Genomic DNA, 21,250 nt, shown 5'->3' on the forward strand with positions numbered 1-21,250 from the left:
TCTCAGGACTGAAGACCACAACAACAACAACAACAACAACAACAAAGTTGTAGGGGACTGATGACCTCAGAAGTTAAGTCCCATAGTGCTCAGAGCCATTTGAACCATCTTTGCTTTCTAATGAATGAATGTTTCACTCTGTAGCTGAATGTGCGCTGTTTTGAAATTATCACCTCAGATTAAAATTGTGTGCCCGACGGGACTCGAACCCGGAACCTTGCGTTTCGTGAGCAATGCTATTACCGAAGTCATATAGTTCGGCAACATTGCAGAACGAAATATTATGGTCCGCAGCTCGTGGTCGTGCGGTAGCGTTCTCGCTTCCCGCGCCCGGGTTCCCGGGTTCGATTCCCGGCGGGGTCGGGTATTTTCTCTGCCTCGTGATGACTGGGTGTTGTGTGCTGTCCTTAGGTTGTTAGGTTTAAGTAGTTCTAAGTTCTAGGGGGCTGATGACCATAGATGTTAAGTCCCATAGTGCTCAGAGCCATTTTTGAAATATTGTGTTCAATTACTCTTGAGTTATGTTTCGAACATACATAAATAAAGAAACCAAGGAAAACGCAGTTAGGGGAGATCTTAAGACGGTAGAGCAATATATGACTATCGCGGGAAAGTGTAACAGTGACCTTACCTAAAAGTTGTGACACTTGTAGGTTATGTTTTTGAACGCTGTCTTTTCATGAACCAAGATGTTAACCATCACATTCACCATTTAGATGGAAACGTGACGCAGATTGCACAGTATTACTACTGAAATCGAGTGTGCTCCTGCGATACACCTTATCTGCAGCATCATCTCGTGCTGTCACTCTGTGCAGTTCCAGTAGATAGCGAGACAGAAAAAACGAAAGGTAGCGGAGCCGAAAACGGAAACAAGAGAGGCGGTATCACGGCCGTGTGATTGGTCGGTGGCGCTAAGCGACGTGTAAACACGGCAGCACGGCCGTTGTGTAAGAAGGTGGCGTGATGCGTAGTTGCGGCAGCGGCCGCAGCCGCGGTGGGGCAGCGCTTGCGTCGCTGGCCGTGGTTGGGCGAAGCGCGCGCGAACAGTTTGGCCACGACCACGTCGCCGCATGCACGCCAACTCTCTCTCCCGCTCTCCACTGCGCGCCGCTGCCATGCGAGCCGTCTTCGCTATCGCCTGCTCAGGTACAAACGCTTTCGCTCGCATTTTCTGCGTAGTATCCTGCGTTGACACAAGCTTAAAAGCATTCACACGTAGACTGTCGAGGAGACCCGCGACCGATTGTTGCGCTGACGTTTAACTCGTTGACTTTTTAATTGGCACCTTGCCTTCGCTTCACGAAGAGAGACACGAGGCCATGATACCCTCTTCAGCCCACCTTCTCCCGACAAAAAAATAAAGAAATCACGAGTTAGTCATCTTACTAGAAGATAAACACGGCGCGTCTTATGCTAATGATTGTTTACAGTAATGCGTCGACCGCTCGTACAGGTAAACCAAAAGAGTTAATGAACATAACGGAATTTACTGAGCATTTGTTTGTAAACAAATGGCTTGTCTGCGATGTTTCTAAAGTAGGAATGCAAAATAAACCGGACAGATTAAAATAAAGGCCATCACGTGTGGAATTGTTGCTATTACAAATGAAAACAATTACTTGACATTTTGATTAATGTAGACTGTATATATAACTGCACCTCTGCATGCGTATCTTTGCAATTAATTTAGTTAGCCCGTGTCAACTTCACGAATTGGCTTGTTCCACTTAGAGGTTATCCCGCTATTACTAACATGGAACTGTAAAGGTACTTAAAGCAAATATCAGAAAATGCAAATTATTAGTGTCCATATGCGGCTCTAGTCCTACGAAGCTCTCTCCCAATTAAGATTGTTGGTGCAGCGCGGAGCCGGCCATCTGGCGTCAACAGAATGCAGTCAGCACCGGGGAGGTAACCTCCGTGTGATGACAGAAATATGCCGTGAAAATGGACCAGTGACTATAACAAGACTGGTTTGCTACATGCCGTTAACATCTGAGGAAAAATGCATGTACTAATATTGCGTGAGAGGTTATTTACGGCTGTTGCATAGGTAACTTGTCGATTGCTGTCACTCTGTTAAAGCCCTAGAGTCATTTACACTGGTAAAGTACATGCTCGTAGAACACTGACGTGATTAGTTGGAAACGCTACTCTTTGACAGTTCCGTTATCCGCTGCACTAAGCAAGTGTAGACAGTGGCACGGTTAATCTGACATTTAAATATTACTTTGCGTCTTTCTGGTATTTTGGGCACGAAGTATAAGACGCGTTGTCCTCAGTCACCCGTGTGATCACTAGCATCTCGTCTAGCAATGTGGGACACTCAACACCTGACGCTGTCGTGTCGTACGCTAGTCACGTGCGCCTCTATAACTCGAATTTTATCATTCCAAGACGACAAAAAATTCGTGGACATGAAGCAGCCTTCTCGGTAGTATCGCATTTATAATGTTTTGCTATCTGTAAGAATCACATTGATTTCGTATTGTTCGATGTTCGGGCGGACTCCCGCCAAAAATATATTTTGCATCCAATATTTCGAAAGTTCTCAAAGGATGGTCAAAGCATCTGGTGTTTTGATAAAAGCTGTCTCTACTGCTATGATTTCGCAACAGTCGTCTTTCATTTATAGCTTCGAGCGCTGCGACAGTAGCCTTAGCCGGTTTGACTGCTGCACGGCACGAGCCAGACCTTTCCTTCCTTAGCGCTTTGTCCCAACTTCCGATCGGCTGTTCTACACAGCACGCAACTGTTACGTTACCATTTCCTGCTCTCGCTGAAGCGACGATTGAAACACGAAACGGTAAAAGGTATCGTTCTGCAACTTTCTAAAGGTGATACAGAGAAACTTCCACATTTAAAAAATTTTTAATGCCCAAACTAAACTTCGCTTGAGGGAAATTTTATCTTTCATGTAGGAGCCACAGTAAATATTTAGACCCGAAGCATAGCAGTAAATTTCGGTTCACATCTCATTAGACAAATTTCTGCTGCTATTTGGATCCTTTCGGCAAAAGAAATTGCGTCGAAAATTAGGACTAAAATCCAAATAAATTTTTTCGGCTCATTCTCGATAGTCCACAGAAACGAAGTTCAGAAGTCCGTCAGACAACTGATTGTTCTATGGTGTCCTCAGTCACCTTAGGTTTCCTCAATGAACCTCATATGAAAATCCTCCTTAACCAAGCCGAGCTACTGTTCGGTCTCTAACGACCGGACGACCTATCGTGCTAAAAGACAAACCCGCCCGAAGGGCACATCTGCTACCGCCCACTCTTCAAACTCGGATGCTCTCCCGCTGGCAATGCAAGAATAGCACAGACACGCCGCGGCTAAGCCTGCCCCCTACACCTTGTTTTTCCCGCAAGCCACTGTATACTGTGGATAGTAGTGGTAATGTCGCTTCCTTTCTGTTCTCGGAAGGGGTTAGGGAAGAATCAGTATGGCCCTGACGTATGCGATATTAGTTTCCCCCAAATTTATACAGTAGCGTCAGAGTTGCGTTTCTTCGAGTGAATCCCGGAGAAGTCCCCTGAATATCTCCGTAACTCTTCGCATCGATTAAGTCGCTATAACTCTTACTGCACGTACTACGCTAAAATCTATCGCGTAGGTTTGATCACAAAGGACGCTGCTAAATAAGATGGTAAAAGTGTATGCGGTCTCGGTTGCAGACGCGTCACACTCCATCCCAAAACTTTCCAAACAGATAGAAGGTATCGATTAAACATACCTATTTCGGGTTTAAAGCACTCGTCATTCGTCTGATAGCTCTGAAGCGTCGCTTTAATATTTTATTCGAATACTGCAAGGTTTTGCTCCGTTCCGTTCAGCCAAAGTGGCTAAACCTACATTTGTGGTATTTAGAAAAGTTAATGAATACGTAGTCCAAGGAATGTCATCAGGAGCAGCGTAAATGTAGCAATTAAATATACTAAAGGTACACGACAAAGATTCTTTCTATATGTTAAATTGCTACTAATATTCGAAATTGTGGTGAATATACCTTTTTGATTATGAGGCCTGATTATGTTTTTGAAGAGAGAAATCCAACTTCAACTACTGCCGGAATCTGTGGCACTGGCGCAAGAGGTGAGTCTGGGAAAGACGGATCTACCGTTCCCTTACACTGGGGATTTAAGTTTTGTTCTTCCATGCAAAACGGTCTAACCAGTGGAGCTACCTGATGACATTCACGAGGAGCATGGTTAAATACCCTTTCCGGCCGTCCAAGTTTAGGTTTTCCAGGCTTTCCCTAAATAACTAAAGTCAGAAGCCGGGACCGTTCAAGACGGCTAATTTTCTCCCCCATCGTTGTCCATTGCGAACTTCAGTTTCTACTGCCGTTAGTGACAGGACGTAAAAATGTTCCTCCCTTTAAAATTGTTTTAGGTGCAGCATCCGTTAAATATGGAAGATCCCGTGGACCAGAAGCCTGTCACTGCTGAATTGCAACCATTGTGGTGTATGTGGCGGATCTCAATTTCGCTAGTGCCGACGTTTCCTCTAAACGTAGAGCGGCTATCAGCGCTCCGATGTTTCTCTCGACAAATGTGCAGTTTATCTCAACCAAAAATGTCGCTCACATAGTCATATTTAATATGGATCTCCGGTGCACTTAAATTCGCGCGGACTGCATAATTACATGTCTTAGTCTGCAACGAAATGCATTGATATTCGTCACAGACTGAATATTTGCTGGATCAGGCCTCGTCCCAAGATCCTGTCTCTAGAAAACGCTTACCAAATAAGGCGTGCTCAGTTTTTAAGTACCTCTCTTGTACGTGCCCAACTTCACAGAGCGATGCTGACGGAACGAAACTTTCAACAGAGCCGAAAGCCATTCATGTGCGTTACTTCACGCTTGACAAGCGCGGACGATCAAGCATTCTGTGTAAGAATACGCAAATCTCCTTCGCCTCAAAACAAAGTATGGTTGTACAAGCGTGAATTTGTGCTTATAGTATATGGAGATCAGACGAGGATTTGCTTTGTCGTTGATGCTCGGAAGAATAAAGAGGAAACGTTATATGCGGAATAAAAATTTTCAGAATCGGAGGAGGAACATATTTGAATCTATCACTTACAACTAAATGCAAGATGCAATCACGGGAGCAATTAAAACATCAAACAAGATTGACAGCAATACTGCAATTTTTCGCGAGGTAAAAGGGTTGTGAAGACTTATTACGTATCTATATGCATCTGTAATAGCCGTCGGCTTGTCGATCTCTTTCTTCCTTCCCCAAATTAATACTTTCCATTTTTCTTCTACCCACAGTAGTTGGTTATGGGTTAAGTTATATTTTTAATAACGATGTTTGACAGGGTCACTTAGTTTGTATTTTGTTAAAAGTATAACTTACGTTACCATCACCCTGCCTTAACCGTGATAGGCTTTAGAGTTAATCCCCCTGAAACATATGTCTTTGATATACCTGTATAACCTTTTCCAGAAATTTCAGATTTGCTTCATATCAGTAGACACAGTAACGCTACGAAGATTACTGCAAAATTGACGTTTGCTTGTACAAGCCAGCAAATTGTCGGTACACTCTCAAGCATGTTTACGTTATGCTTGCTCGAATGAAAATCGATAAAACCTCAAACAGCTCGAACAATCAGACTGCTTGCGCAATATTAGCCTACAGACGTTCAAGCACCCTTGATCACGTATGACTGTCAAGGTTGCAGTGACATGTACAGCCACTTTCCGACACAATCGAATGGGTTGGTTAACACTTTGGAGACTAACCACTAAGAAGAATATTAGGTCTATGAAACCGACCATTTATGCCGTTTCTCAAAGCGTTACTCCCACATATGTAATTGCACCTTCAAGAGTAATACATACTAAAAAAGGACCAAGCTTAAAGATTTGTTTCATATTTACTTTAGGTCTTTGTCATTTTAAGTTTTTGTAATCTATCAAAGTATAATTATCCTCCCAAGATAAGTGCGATTGAACAGTGTCATCCTTGAACTTCCAAAATTTCTTGCTTACTCAACACATGTGACGTATTTGTAACAGAAATACAGCAAACTGCGCATCCTAACGAGTACATGCTTGAAACTGTCAATATCATATTGGCTCAGCCATTTACTACAGCAGCTGTTACGTTCGCTATTGTTCCTGTCGGAACCAGAAAGCTGCACCAGTCAAGGGGCAGGTCGCGAGATGTCCATACAGTATCCTCACACAAAATAAGTCCAGTTTTCGAGTGATAGGTGGCTCGCGCGTCGAGAAAATCGTGGTCTAACCTATACTCGGGCGCGATCTTTTTTAACATAAAATTGCGGCCCGACCTATGCTCGGACTTAGTCTCCAAAGTGTTAAGAACGTTGCCTCCCACAGTAGGGGTCGGTTTGGTACACCTTTGTAATCCGAGGAAATTGTTTTTATTCACATTTTCTATCCGTTCTTGGTTGTTTGTGGCGTGTGAGGAAACAGAGGAACTAAAAGCGGCGCAGATTAGTAGCGGAAGTTAGCAAGCACGCGACGTTTGATATTGGAGACGAGAGTCAGCGGGTGGGTATAAATTCCTTTTGGCGGCGCCGGTAGCAGAGCGACAGATACTGCAGCCGGAAGGCGCGTCCAGCGGAACGCGTCGCCCTGGGCTCTGCTCCCCCATGCGTGGCCGCCGCCGTGGTTCGCCGCACACCGTGGCAGGGTTAGCTGCCGATCAGCTTCGGGGCAGCTCATCTCCGTGCCCTACTGCAGTGTGTGTGATCTGCACGTACGAGGTATCTCGGAAGATAAGTTCGTGTTTGACCGGGGATCTCAATTGATTGTGAGGTACACTCGACACGTAAGTTGTAAGCGCTCTAAAAGATAGTAAACGCGCGGTTTTAGCGGTTCCTTATCCTTGCAAGTACGATACTAACCGATCTTGGCAGGTGGACTTCGTACTTACCCTTCTCACGTGGTGAATCTTCCGTATCTAATAGCTACACATACTATGAAGTCCCCTGCCGCGGTTTCTGTCTATATTCGATCAGATCTCAGGAACTACAGGAAGACTCACTAATACACTAATTCAGGAGGTGGTTTGAGGATACAAATTTGTTTGGAAAACATAAGGATGAAACTAACTATGGCATGTCACTGCCAAGCTCGATGAAGTCTGGACTGCTGCAGTACAGCACAGGAAGTCACTAAGAGAAATATGCAATGGAACTAACAGAAATGACAATTTTATTCAAAGATAATTACTCAGAAGTCTCCGTGATTTATGATGGTCCCCTGGATACTACAGAAAGAGCGACATAGTTCTTAATAGGGTGCGTGGTAGCCACGGTTCGCAGTGCATGCTCTGTAACGAGACGCCATTCTGGCCACAAGGCTGGTAATGGGTTTTCCATCCCTTCTCCATCGCGGCCGACAGCTGCTGAGTGCTTGTTCGTGCATGTGGACGTGTTACAGAACGTGTCCCCAACGCATCCCATACGTGCTCCATAGCATTTAAGTCGGGGGAGAGGACAGGCCAGTCCATTCCAACAGCTGCTCGACCTGCTCTGTTCGATGCGGTCGCACATTATCATCCATAAAAATTATCAGGACAAATGCACTCGTGAAAAGACGCGCATGGGAAAGGGGTACAGTGGCACAATAACGCTGACTGGTGTGTCGCGGATTACTACGGTCATGTAGCATTGTGCCCCCTCTTACCCTAACGTCTTGATTACCAAAACTATATGTTCTACAGTGGTCCTGGTTTCATTATCGTTTTGGTGGTCCAGGTGTCAAGGTGTGGTTAGGCATAATGTTGCATGGACGCATTGCCTTCCAAATCCTGAACACTATACACTCACTTGTTAGTGATAGTGACACTACTCCACCACTGGGATGCATTCGGTCCTGACTTCACTTTTATGGATAATGGGCGCCCGAATCGAACAGTGCAGGTTCAGCAGCTCTTGGAGTAAGAAGATATTCGCCGAATGCGTTGGCCTGCCTGTTCTCCTGATCTGAATGCCATCGCGCCCATGTCGGATGTGTTTGGGCGAGTGTTGCAACATGTCCACATGCACCAACCACCAGCCAGCAATTATCAACAGCATAGATGTGCTGCGAATACATAGAAAGAAAGATCCTTTATCATTTAGCTACAATATAGCAGGTCAGCAACTGGAAGCAGTTAATTCCATAAATTATCCGGGAGTAGGCATTAGGAGTGATTTAAAATGGAATGACCATATAAAATTCAGCGTCGGTAAAGCAGATGCCAGACTGAGATTCATTGGAAGAATCCTAAGGAAATGCAATCCGAAAACAAAGGAAGTAGGTTACAGTACACTTGTTCGCCCACTGCTTCAATACTGTGCACCGGTGTGGGATCCGTTCCAGAGAGGGTTGATAGAAGAGAGAGACAAGATCCAACGGAGAGCAGCGCGCTTCGTTACAGGATCATTTAGCAATCGCGAAAGCGTTACGGAGATGATGAACTCCAGTGGAAGACTGCAAGAGAGACGCTCAGTAGCTCGGTACGGGCTTTTGTTGAAGTTTCGAGAACATACCTTCACCGAGGAGTCAAGCAGTGTATTGCTCCCTCCTACGTATATCTCGCGAATAGACCATGAGGATAAAATCAGAAAGATTAGAGCCCACACAGAGGCACACCGACAATCTTTCTTTCCACGAACAATACGGGACTGGAATAGAAGGGAGACCTGATAGAGGTACTCAAGGTACCCTCCGCCACACAGTCAGGTGACTTGAGGAGTATGGATATAGATGTAGAATGGAACGCCCTGCCTCAAGAACTTCTCAAGCCGTCGGTACACGGAAAGAATTAGCTGACGTTGACATGACGCTCTAAATTTTTTATGAGGCCACTTCCTTCTTCACGTTAACTAGCCATTTAGTCACGTGAAACACAAAAGAAGTTCGGCGATATTTCGGCAACGTGCCACTTAAAGTAGAACCAACAGGAAGTAAGAGCGCGCTCTACGTCACAAGCAGAAAACGACGTGCCGTACTATATCTGTGGTCTTCAGCAGCAGCACATATTCGGTGGGTTTTGTGTTACACGTTACACCCTATGAAAATGTGTTTAAGCGCCAGCACATTTATTGTCTCGGGAACGAATTGTTACCGGTACGATTTGTTTTAATAAAATGACGGGAAACATATTGGTGGATAAATACTTTCGTATTTAGTTTTCACCTTATAACTCGCGTGTCACGACAGACAGCCGTTGTAAGGCAGTGACCCACTAAAGATTCATGAAAGTGTGTTGTTTTTGTTAGGATTTGTTTTGTCAGTTGATATTTTTGGGGGATTAAAGCTTTTAGGAGACTGCAAGATGAAATATGTGATCGCTAGGAGAGTTTCAATATAATGTAGTTGTTTGATACTCCATCTTTTGAAACCGAGGGTAGATTGGTAGTGTGGCAGCTTCCTGATGTATACAAACGTGTTTTCACCTTTGTATTGTCTAAAGGGTTGTGGGACTTTCCTATGGTATTAACAGAAATAATTCATTAATATTTGATGCTATGTAAGTATAAATTGTCAGGTGTTTTTCCCATTTGGTGAACTTAGTTGATGTCCTTCGTCAAGGGACATTTCATTTTTGTCTTATTACGCATTCCTGGACATTGAAGTTCCTTTTATATATACCATGGACACAACATGACTAACACGTGGTAAAGAGGAATTGTGTGTTTTAATAGAGCTAATGTAAGAATTCTATGCACGATCATTTTCGTGAACAAACTATGTGGATTGTGGGTCAAAGCGACAACTGCCACTGGAGAGCGCTGAGAGCAAAAATCACGTTAACCATCTCGTTCCATGTGCCGATGGCGCTGATGTATATCCCGCCCGCGCGCGCGTCAATGTTAGCTGCCTCGTCCCGTATGCTGGCGGCTTTTCCAACCTTGTAGCCAGTGTGGGAGCACATTTCAGAGCGTGCATTGTTGCCCGTGCCGATCACACACCCTATTAAGAACAAAATCCCGTCTTATGTAATGTCAAACGGATCATAATCAACTGCGGCGACATCTGTGTAATTGCTGTCTTTGGATAAAAGCGTGATTTCTGTCAATCTCATTGCGCAATTCTTTGTTACCTTCTGTACTATATTGTAGCACTTCGGTTGTGCTCAAAGTTTCTTCAAGCCTTGTTACTTGGCAGTGACACATGCGAAAGTGTTCGTCCTTAAGTTTGCACACCAGTGTAATTTATTACCGCTAAATAATAATCTACATCTACATCTGCATTCATACTCCGCAAGCCACCCAACGGTGTGTGGCGGAGGGCACTTTACGTGCCACTGTCATTACCTCCCTTTCCTGTTCCAGTCGCGTATGGTTCGCGGGAAGAACGACTGTCTGAAAGCCTCCGTGCGCGCTCTAATCTCTCTAATTTTACATTCGTGATCTCCTCGGGAGGTATAAGTAGGGGGAAGCAATATACTCGATACATCATCCAGAAACGCACCCTCTCGAAACCTGGCGAGCAAGCTACACCGCGATGCAGAGCGCCTCTCTTGCAGAGTCTGCCACTTGAGTTTATAATGTCGGAGAGGGGGAGGAGGTTCATATTAATTGGCGTTTGGAGTGATAGCTCGTGGCAATGGTAGGAGGTAGGATCCGATCAGTTAGAGAAGGCGGTGTCTGGCGGTAAAAACAGTAAAATAACAGCCACTGCACATCCAGATAGCAACGAAGTTTAATTTGAAACTGCGTATTAAGAACTACTGTAGGTTTTTTATACAGTTTTCACTAATATACTGATATACGAGGGTGGTTTGTGTACAGAAGTAGGAAGTAACCAATCTGAAGGTTGTCTGGATCACCGCAGTGCTTCCCTAGGCACGATCCTGTTGGAGGTGGTATCCCATTGCCTTCCTAGGACTTTCTGAACTAACTTACCGAGTCAATTATAGGGGGACTTCCGCTAAACGTGGATTCCGCGCCACGGTGTACTCGGCATTTTTTTACATCAGTAAACATTGCCGGAGGCGGAAAAAGTTTGTCAGGTTACGACTTCTTTGTAGACACTTGCGGGTAGTCATCTTTGTGCAGCGACAAAGTAGAAGTTATCTACCCCCGATGTTTAGTTAAAGAGAAACAGCCATTGTGGTGACTATATCGGAAACCGGAAAAGCCGATTTCCAAAGGCCATTTGTGTAAAAAATACTGACGATTGGGTAACCAATATTTGACCGGTCTTTTTTCAAAACCGCTTCAGGCCTTAACATGCAAACAGGACAACGAGAAACTGTTTCAGAAATTCGGTTTTCGTCTTCCGGTCGTTGCCTAATGTAAACGTAGCCGCTCTGACCCAGGCTACTGGCGTGCAGTCAGCGAGAAAGCTAAAATAACACCGACAATACCCAGCCGCACTTAGCATTGTGTTCAGATGTTCGAAGATAAGACTACGTCGGAGCGACAGGACGCTTACAAACTGGAGGACAGTACTTTTAACTTAAAATGCCTGTACTTCACGACGTTGTCTCCTTTGTAACTGATGTACGCTGTCCATCGTTCTACCAGTGAACGGATTCAAATATTCAAGCGACACACGCGTAATCTTTTCATTGGACTCAAAACACTTAATCCAGCCACAAATTTCTTTTGATGTGCCAATAACTGGAGAGCAGAAGGTTAAGAATTTTATTAGGTTCGAGATTACAGCAAGTCGAACATCAGATCCCTCGGTTTTCCCATTGCTAAAACAATTTTGTGTTTAAGTGCATAGTCGTTCTTAGAAGTTTGGTGCAGCCATTGTTTAGTATTATTAGGGTAAATTTCCGCCATTTCAATTGTATATTTGGCTTGTGAGGCTTTATTAACTTTTTAGTTGAAACTTCCTGGCAGATTAAAACTGTGTGCCGGACTGAGACTCGAACTCTGGATCTTTGCCTTTCGCGGGCAAGTGCTCTACCGACTGAGCTACCCAAGCACGACTCACGCCCCGTCCTCACAGCTTTAATTTCGCCAGTACCTCGTCTCCTACCTTCCAAACTTCACAGAAGCGCTCCTGCGTTCGCGTTTGCAGGAGAGCTTCTGTGAAGTTTGGAAGGTAGGAGACGAGGTACTGGCGAAATTAAAGCTGTGAGGACGGGGCGTGAGTTGTGCTTGGGTAGCTCAGTCGGTAGAGCACTTGCCCGCGAAAGGCAAAGGTCCCGAGTTCGAGTCTCGGTCCAGCACACAGTTTTAATCTGCCAGGAAGTTTCATATCAGCGCGCACTCAGCTGTAGACTGAAAATTTCGTTCTAGAAGCTTTTTAGTTATCACAGCTTGTGCAGCTGATCAACATACGCAAGTTGAGCGTACGTACTGACCATTTGGTCTTGGACAAACAAAAATGAGCACCATGTATGGCGAGCTGAACCCGATAAGCGCGAATAGTAGGAGGAATCAGTGTGTGGAAGTCAGACTTGTTTGTTGAGCATTGTATCTAAAGCTTACTGCGCTAAGACAGAGGGGTCTGCGTACCTTCCTTTACTGAAACACAAAAAATGTTAAATTACCCGAGGAATATCTACAGTGCGGTAAATAAGACCATTTGGTGGAATTTACAAATCCACAGCTACTACAGATAACATAAATTATCTAGTATTATAATTCATTCTACTAACCACAGTGATATCTTTAGTCCATCAAGGTAACATACGAAACTTTCGTTACATTGTCTGTAAATAATAAAACGGGAGGGCCAAATGCGGGGGAACTGATCATTCCACTCGAACAAGTGTCCTGTGGAACAACTACTGCTCTGTCCCATGGCCCTTCTCCCAGGTAGAGGACCAAGCACTTTAGTGGTGCTCGTGGAGCACAAGTTTTGATGTTCCACAATTTAACCCATAGCCTTTTATTTTTAAAAGTGTGTGCAATAGTCTGCCCCGTATTAGATTTGAGGCATCTGAGAGGAATAATTCTGCGTTCTTTTCGATCTCTGGGACCATATCAGCTACGATATTTTAATGCCTGTGTGTGACTGGTTCCTTTTTGAATCAAATGTGGCTGGCAGACTGCTACGTAAATCATTGTATTAACGTTATAAGTATCTGCATATAAAACTCCTCTTGTATATGGACCAAATTGTATTAATTCATAACAATTACTGAATTTCTTTTAGCCACAGTCGTCAAAGTAAAACTTGTAAATGTGTGGCGCTTCATCTGTCTAAACATAAAACGTGAACACTACCTTGTTCTTAAAAATAGTTTAATTATTTTTGTCTAATTATTTTTAAAGTCAACGAATCATTGACATTTCGCATCACTGATAGCTGAATCTTGTTGTTAGGTGCGATCAGATTCGTGGTACAATATTATGCTAACAAGTTTGAGGTTTGTATGTGCTTATCACAACGCGGTTTATATGAGGTGGGCACAGACCGCTAATCGCCCGTTTAAACAACGTACTCTTATTCTTTAGAGAGAAAAAATTACGGTATGACCAGTGTCAGAATTTCCCTGAATCGCGATATGCGATTGCTCCATTCCCCGTGCAAACAGTGCACGAAGAAGCATTAATATGGAAATGGGATGTAGCACATCGGTCTTTCAGATTTGGCTCCAGTACGACATGCATTTTCAGGAATCGAAACTTAAATATTGATAGAATAAAGTCTATTTCCTTCTACAGGATAATATCCGTCCGGTTTACTTATCAGCTATTAGCACAACCAAAAAATGTAACACTGACAGTCCCTAAAATTTAAGTCAGTGGCGCAAGCATGTTCCGGTTCTTTGCTGTTGGGGGTGTGCACTGGATGAATAACTATGTGCCCAGTGTTCCTACACAGAACCACAGGGAGAGCTGCTGCGTCACGTGCATTACATCTCCATTGGGCCGATCTAGCCACTACGTTAATTGTTCATTAAGATGCAACATGAAGATTTTGTTGCTATTATGCGCTGATGAGAGGTGCTAGAATAAGCATAAGCCACTAGATTAGAATGTAATTACATATTCACATAATCGGACGATATTGCTGATGCATATTTGATATTTGGTACACATTTTGTGGAGGTTCTTCTCTTGAGGAACTGTCTCATCAAAGAAAAAGGCTTTTTAGAAGCATTGGAATATTTTACAAGTCTCAGACCTTCAGTAAAGATGTTTTCGTGCATAAAAAATCCATGTCAAATCTCAGTAATGTCCTGAGAGATCCTCCACGATACACTCACCTGAGTTGGCAGCTGCTACGTGATGCAGTCGAACTACGTGCACACAAGGAGTCTCATGAAAGAACAAAAAAATTCAGAAATGTAAGCCGATATAGCGTTATGTGCTAAATTCCTGGTGCTTGTGAAAATAAAATGTGGCACACACAAATAGGAAAAAAGGTGGAGTATAGTTTGACCATTAGCAGTACTGCTACGAAGGAATAAAGTAAATACTGAGTACGGCAAAAGGCAACGGAACTCGTCCAAAACAGAAAACTGGGGATATTCGCGTCTGTGCGGAAAACAGTCACTTATTAATAATTATGTTAAGATATTGTTACTTAGGATGAAGTCTGACATAAACAATTGACTGCATGTTTTACTTTGTCGCACATGAAAAATTATTTGTCTAGTCAACTAAACCAGATTCACAAGACACATTCTTAGGTGAAAGTCAATGGTCGATTTTAAAACTCTCATTCGTAATTTTAGCACACACTTTCGTAATTTTAACAAGTTACTCTTATCGAAGTGAGCTAGCTGACGATAGAAGGAAATGAACTCTGCGGATGTCTAATCAACGTCGTTCACAAACGTCGAGACTGCTTTGATCAGGCGACACAACCGCACTTTCTAAAGTAGTACGCTTTTGTAGTGGCTGTATCAGCCGTGACTTTGAAACTTTGAATAACGCGATTAATTTTTATCCGTGTCTCAAGATCAAAAAACGGCAAAATTTAGTGGTTATAGCATTGTTGTAAGTATCTGACATTTTAGGCTGCATGTCCATGTACTAGATCGTACTGAGAAAGTAGATATCTTAACAAAGTTCACAGTTTCGCTCTATGGATGTCAAGGGTGCAACTATCTTCATTTCTTCCCTGTGTCATAAATGCCCAGGTGCCTGAAACTTCATCGCTAGTTACTCCCTATCCGTTTCTCATCTAAAATTAGTGGCATCACAGGAGACCAATTTTAATAAAACCACTTTTGTATCACTCACGCTGCAACGAAAAATTACTGCCTCTTATACATTTTTTTCTTCAGTATATACTATTTCTGCAGGGGTTTAATATTTCTTGCAGTTTCGGAGTTAGCTTGATTTGAAGCAATCCTTACGGATTCCAAAGTAATTTCATATTTGGTCCTGATACTAAACGTAGAACACATTACGACAGTATCAAAATAACCTGCCATTGAAGTGTGGTATGATACGTGATAACCTTGTAGCGTGGTAGGAGGCGAACTTGAATAAAGTACCAGAATAAATACTAATTCTGCATTCTATAACTAAACTATCAAAACCTCCAATAATTGTGAAATTAATTTTATGCCGTCTTAACACCGAAAGGCAGATATGGGTTTCGGCACACTGTATAGAAATAAAATGCTGGTGACTGAAGAAAGAGCTCTTTCATAAGAGTATATTGTTAATGCTGCAAAAGCGCATTATTATTGGACATGAGCTACAGACTGAGTCCAAAAGGAAATACCGTGTGGCTAGGGCCTCTCGTCGGGTAGACCGTTCGACTGAGTCCAGCCAGGCTACATCTAGTCCGCCACGCCAATTCGGAGAATACGGCGGAACACTGCGTGGGCGCAGGTAAGAGCTAAGGTGGACGTGGGACGGAGCTACTGTGGTGGGGGTAGCATTCGGCAGCCGGCTGAGTGCTGACACAGACAGCTGTCCACACGAACGCTTAGCTGCTTGCATTCACAGAATAATCACCGGATGGACACGTAAAACACGCCAGTACTTCATATCAGTTCCGACGAAAACAGGCGTCCTTACTTTCTTGTTGTTAACTGGGAGAAAAACCACGACCCGCAAGCTAGTGTGATAAATTTGGCGATATGCTATAGTTTGCTGTAAATACCACGACTGACAAATTGACCCCATCTTGAGTAATACATGTTGAAACTCAACTCCTCCAACAGAATATTGTGAGGTTCAGGGATGTTTGAGTATTTTAGTTTCAGGAACTTGTGGCCTCATGTGGCTCGAAATAGAGTAAAAATAGATTTATTCGGTTGGTTACTCTCACTTCGTTTTTCTGAGAAAAAGGCTGTAATATACAATCACCAAAACGCACAACACAAAATATACTAATGTAACAACCCATGACAAATGCAAAAATACTGCGATGCTTGCCGTCACTAGCGTCGTTGTGCCGATCTTCCATTTTATTCGGCAGTGAAACCAAACACGAGGTGTATATCGGCCAAAACTGCGTTAGTAAACCTATACACACTACCGTGTATCACAATTAACGTAAGAACAACATTGCTGGAAGTACAAACCCGGGACAGAAAAGAGCAGCACCGAATGCATGCTTGATGGCGAAGAGCAGAGTGACGATTACTATTCACAGCAAGAAGCGTGAGCGGAACAAGTTTGTTTCCATACAAGACACAGCTTATACCGTCGAAATTTTCACTTGCGGAGATATTTTCAGTGCAATCCAGATGCAGAGAAAAAGGGGGTAAGAAATCGAATGAAATAAAACTACTGTTTAACGAGCGGCTGGGACCACGAATGTCTTATGCTAAAATGCTCAAATATCTCTGAAAGACGTCAGAGATTTTGTAGGAACTTGGGTTCACTCTGTACAATCTCTGGTTTGGTATTAGCGATCAAATGCCAAAGGTTTGGAATTCGATCTCAGTCCTATCATAGTATTTTTTCGCTCCTAATACTTTATCTGTTTAAAAATGCGAAGTTTCAATGTGTTCAGGATTCTTTTTGGAATGACTGGTTACGCTGGATCAAAGATGGATGGCAAAAGTATAAAACCACTAGTAGACTAATATGTAACAAACAAGTGCGGCGTTCCAAACTAACTTCCGTATTCGCGAATGCTTCAGTTTTGCATAAGAATGACGTGGCTGACAAAACTGGTTGTGACCTCGAAGAAATTGCCTGGGATGAAGGCCAATTAAAATTACTCGAATGCTTGTGTGTCTACAGCGATGCTTTCACATACAGTTATAGACCATACCTTCCATGTATTTATTTTTTTGTGGGTACGGTGTGGGTGAAACGTCCTTTCCTCCACAAATTCACGAGACAGCCATCGTCGCGATTTGATTGTTCGGATATTGTTCTGTGGTTTATCTAGAACAACTTTACATCGTAATTTCGTTTTCTCCATACAAAAAATTTTCTTTGGAATTGAATGTAGCTCTGCATAATCTGTCCTAAAATTGTACTTTGCAGCTTTTGAGGTATAATTTCCGCAGTACCATACTACACGGGTGTACAACTATACATCTTAAATAAGATATTCTCGCCTTATTATAATGGGTCTTGAAAAAGAAAACATGTTGCAATGGCGATATTAGATCACTGGCTGAAGGCAGGCGTTGTCTAACTCACCGTAAAGTTGAATGCTTTAACGTAACACAGGTGCGCAAGATCAGAAAATATAAAGTGGTAGCGTTCATATGCGAATCTGCTGTATCTACACTAAAAATGACATACCTAATCCGTCCTCTCCAATACCCGTAGTAGAGTAAGCAGAACACCTGTAAAAGAGAAAAACATGTCTGCCTACTGACAGTGCCGGTCTGTTACTCGCTATTCATTTTCCTGTAGATTTTGTTCGTAAAGTTTCATTGAAACCTCGCACTATTTTCGATAATCGTATCGTTCTTCATTCGTAGTTTTCGAGTTCCATTCTCTCATACTGCTTTGAGCTCGGTGTGAAGTGTGAAACTATTTGGTTCATTGACCATTATTTGTAACGTATAAAGTCATCACTGAAACAAAGCCTTGAAATCTGTAGCCAACTGTTTTCTTCAGTACACAGAACGTGATCTTTCCTTCCATGATTTGCCTGCAGATAGTACTATATTTGAGGCACCTGTGCCAGTATTACAGACTCGTAAAACAGCAAACTGCAGCAGGCTTGGCCCGCTGGTCACGCCATCTAGGATGTAGTTTCCGTCTCTGAAAATGCTTGCGCCCCCCCCCCCCCTCTCTCTCTCTCTCTCTCTCTCTCTCTCTCTCTCTCTCCCTCTCTCTCCCTCTCCCACCCACTGTTTGTAGAAATGTTGACGTAGTTACTATGTATCGATGACATGCAACCTAACGACGGTCTTGATCGTGCAATGAACTTTGCGGTTTTCATTGGGTTCACCACCATCAGAATATCAACTGGCAGAGAATAAGATATTAAGTCTAGCTTGTTAGAAGGAACGGTTATCCGTGCCTTGTTTACAGCAGTTGAATTGAAATTGTTATAACAGGAATGAATATGAGCTATAGAAATTGTGTAGCAGGTATTAAGACTCCGTACCCGTTTAGATCACAACATAAATTTGAAGACAGTCTTTAATTGAACAGATGCAAACCGGACTTACTGTCTTAATTTCTTAAAGTCGGGACGACGACGATGATGATGAAAGCCCTAAAACACGTGCAGGCATATCAAATTCATTTTTTGATCAATATTTTACCGTAATCAATTTTTGTGTGTCGAGTTTGTTCACAGGTCTGCGCCAAAATTGTTACGATAGCCGGCACACTTTCATGGCCTTTTTAAAATCGTAATGTCTTCAAAAAAAATGAAGGTAGCGTCCTCAGTTACCTGCGCTCATAGTAATAACAAATTATTGCCTTTTTTTTAAAAAAATGGAAGCATTATTGCTTCAGAAAATCAATAGGAGCTAAGGTATAGACGGCAGTTGCCACCGTTCGCAGGGGAAATGTGAAGGGTCAATTATTCTTAACAGGATACACCCTGAAATAGGATGATGCCCAAACGAACTATGAGCATTTTTAGTGACCTCTTCCTTCTTTACCTCAGTTTCGTTGATGTTTCGTGATATCCGTTGATGAATGTCTCAAGAATGGTGCATTTCAACTTGAGCGTCACCTTAAGAGCATCAGCATCTGAGCATAGGTTGGCAAACGTACTTTATGTAACTGTTCACTTACCGTCTTGCTTACAGTTGTTTGTCCAAAACCTGACGGTTACTCTAATTACATGCAGTAATCTTCACCGTCTGCAGTAGCCGCTAGCCCTTAATATAAGGTGCGGGCCGGGGTAATTGTTGATCGTCGATCCGATAACTGGTTACGTACACGTGGTACGACATCTTAGCTAGTTGCCTTTGCAATAGTTTATCCCGCTCATGTACTTTGTGGCGAAGTGGAGAACATCGTGCCTTGAAAACTTCTACAATATACAAAAACGGTATTAATTTTTTCCAGGTTTTCGGCAAGGAGTGCTACTCCAGTTTTACTAAGGTGCTAAGTTATTACGACCTAAATCTTAAATTATCTACTTTGAAATACAAACAGGTTGTAAAAATACCTCAACATGGTTTTTTTAGGAAGTAAAATACAACTTTTGCCCACAGACGTAAGCTTGTCAGGTACAGTCCATTGTTATCCATTAGCTGGCATTGTGGCTACAGCACTGCACTCTAATTGGAACGAGGTTTGAGTCCTTTTCGGGCTGCTCCGTTTAAAGTTTACCGTGATATCCTCGAATCAAAGTGAATACTCGGATGGTTCCCAAAACATTAACACTGCACAGTAATCAGTCCGCATCTTTACTTATCTGTTGTCGATGAGACATTATACTGTCTGTTCCCTTTATCCATACACGTTTTGTTTCAATTAACCGTTACATATCTAAATATAGCCTTCGTATCTGCACTGAGACATATCACAAAGGTAAGACACAGGATTTGCATTCGAGAGTACGGAGGTTCAAATCCCTGTCCAGGGATCTAGATTTATTTTCCCGTTGTTTCCCTAAATGACGTCAAATGCCGGATGGTTCCTTTGAAATGGCATCTCTCACTTTCTTAACCAATCATGGCCTTTGCTCAGTCTCCAGCGCCCTCGTCGACGGAACATTAAGCCACAATCTTCCTTCTTCGTACTTGTACAGGTAAGAAACAGATTACGATCATTCTGATAAAGTTTTTACTTTTTACAAAAACTAAAGCGCTCATTGCGCAAATGTAGTTCACTACTACTCGCCCTTATGTTTTTATCTTAACGTTCCATCATAACGCGGTAGATACCTCTGGAGGCAAGATAACCTCCTTTTGAAATCAGTTGCAGGATTCTTAACGACGTACTTCTGAGACGCTGAACTCGTGCGCACGTCTTGGGATGCGATACAGCGTACTGTGTTTCACCTTCACATTCAGCCTGCATTCTTGAATTGACACGTCTGGAGTAATCTATTTCCGAATGCTTCATGTTTATCTAAATTGCTTTCAGAACTTCTCCACTGATTTGTAAGCATGATTAGTGTGCTTCGAAATAACTGTCGCAGTTACTAAAAATCCTGTCTCAGCTGTTAACTGTTACTGATGTTTCCGTGCGTTCAATTATTTTTCACTTCTGAAAGCGCACTATTATTTTTCGAAATGTTGGATCAGACTGATCATAATTGTGACTCTGACTACACGGTTCATAAGTTGAAGAGACGCAGCGAGTGTTCTGGTGAGAGAAGGTACTCATGCTTTGAGGCTTCAGTCACATTTTCAGCAGTTGCGTGTCGTAGTTCGTAAATAAAGTAGGACCTTTTTGAGATCAGGTGAAACTTCTAACGACTGGACATTTGAAGGTTTGGTCGTAAGCGCCTATAAAAGTCCTAAACTGCGTAGTTTTGTTTGTAAAGACCGTTATCTGCTTGAAAAATTGTCTAATAAGCCATAGTAAACGAGGCATTTTTGTTGCTGCTTAGAGTGCGTTATTCCTGTTCTGTCGCTTAGAAAAATGAATTTGGTCTTTCTATTTTCTTCAGGTTCATTTAGAGCCTGGAAACTTTAGTGCCGTTCGGATTAGTTTGTTTTCGTTTGGCATTACTTAAGTTTGAGTCTGCTGACAAATGACCTCAGGTTTAAATAAAGGCACTGGAGGAACAGGCCCCATTTCCCCGCCTCGCCACTAGAGCTAGGCTTTTCGAAGTTTCCGTAAATCTCTTCAGGCGAATGCTAGGATGGTTTCTTTAAGGGGCATGACAGATTCCGTCCATCAATATCCTCCGTCTCCAACGTCGACGAGACGTTGGTCACACGCCAACTCTCCTTCCTTCCATCAAAACTGAGGACCATTTTAAATATTGAGGAATCACGATAAAATTAGACACAGC

General features: G+C 42.9%; 1 protein-coding gene across 1 annotated transcript in view; it reads left to right on the forward strand.

Moving 5' to 3' along the window:
- The first annotated feature begins 1,038 nt into the window (after positions 1 to 1,038).
- Positions 1,039 to 21,250, forward strand: part of LOC126248722 (uncharacterized) — a 182,185-nt gene continuing 161,973 nt past the window's right edge. Inside the window, exon 1 of the mRNA XM_049950029.1 lies at positions 1,039 to 1,149. Coding sequence (XP_049805986.1) covers positions 1,074 to 1,149 — 76 coding nt within the window. The 5' untranslated portion in view covers positions 1,039 to 1,073. The remainder of the gene's footprint in view (positions 1,150 to 21,250) is intronic.

This window comes from Schistocerca nitens, chromosome 3 (genome assembly GCF_023898315.1).
Source record: "Schistocerca nitens isolate TAMUIC-IGC-003100 chromosome 3, iqSchNite1.1, whole genome shotgun sequence".
NCBI classification, from domain to species: Eukaryota; Metazoa; Arthropoda; class Insecta; order Orthoptera; family Acrididae; genus Schistocerca; species Schistocerca nitens.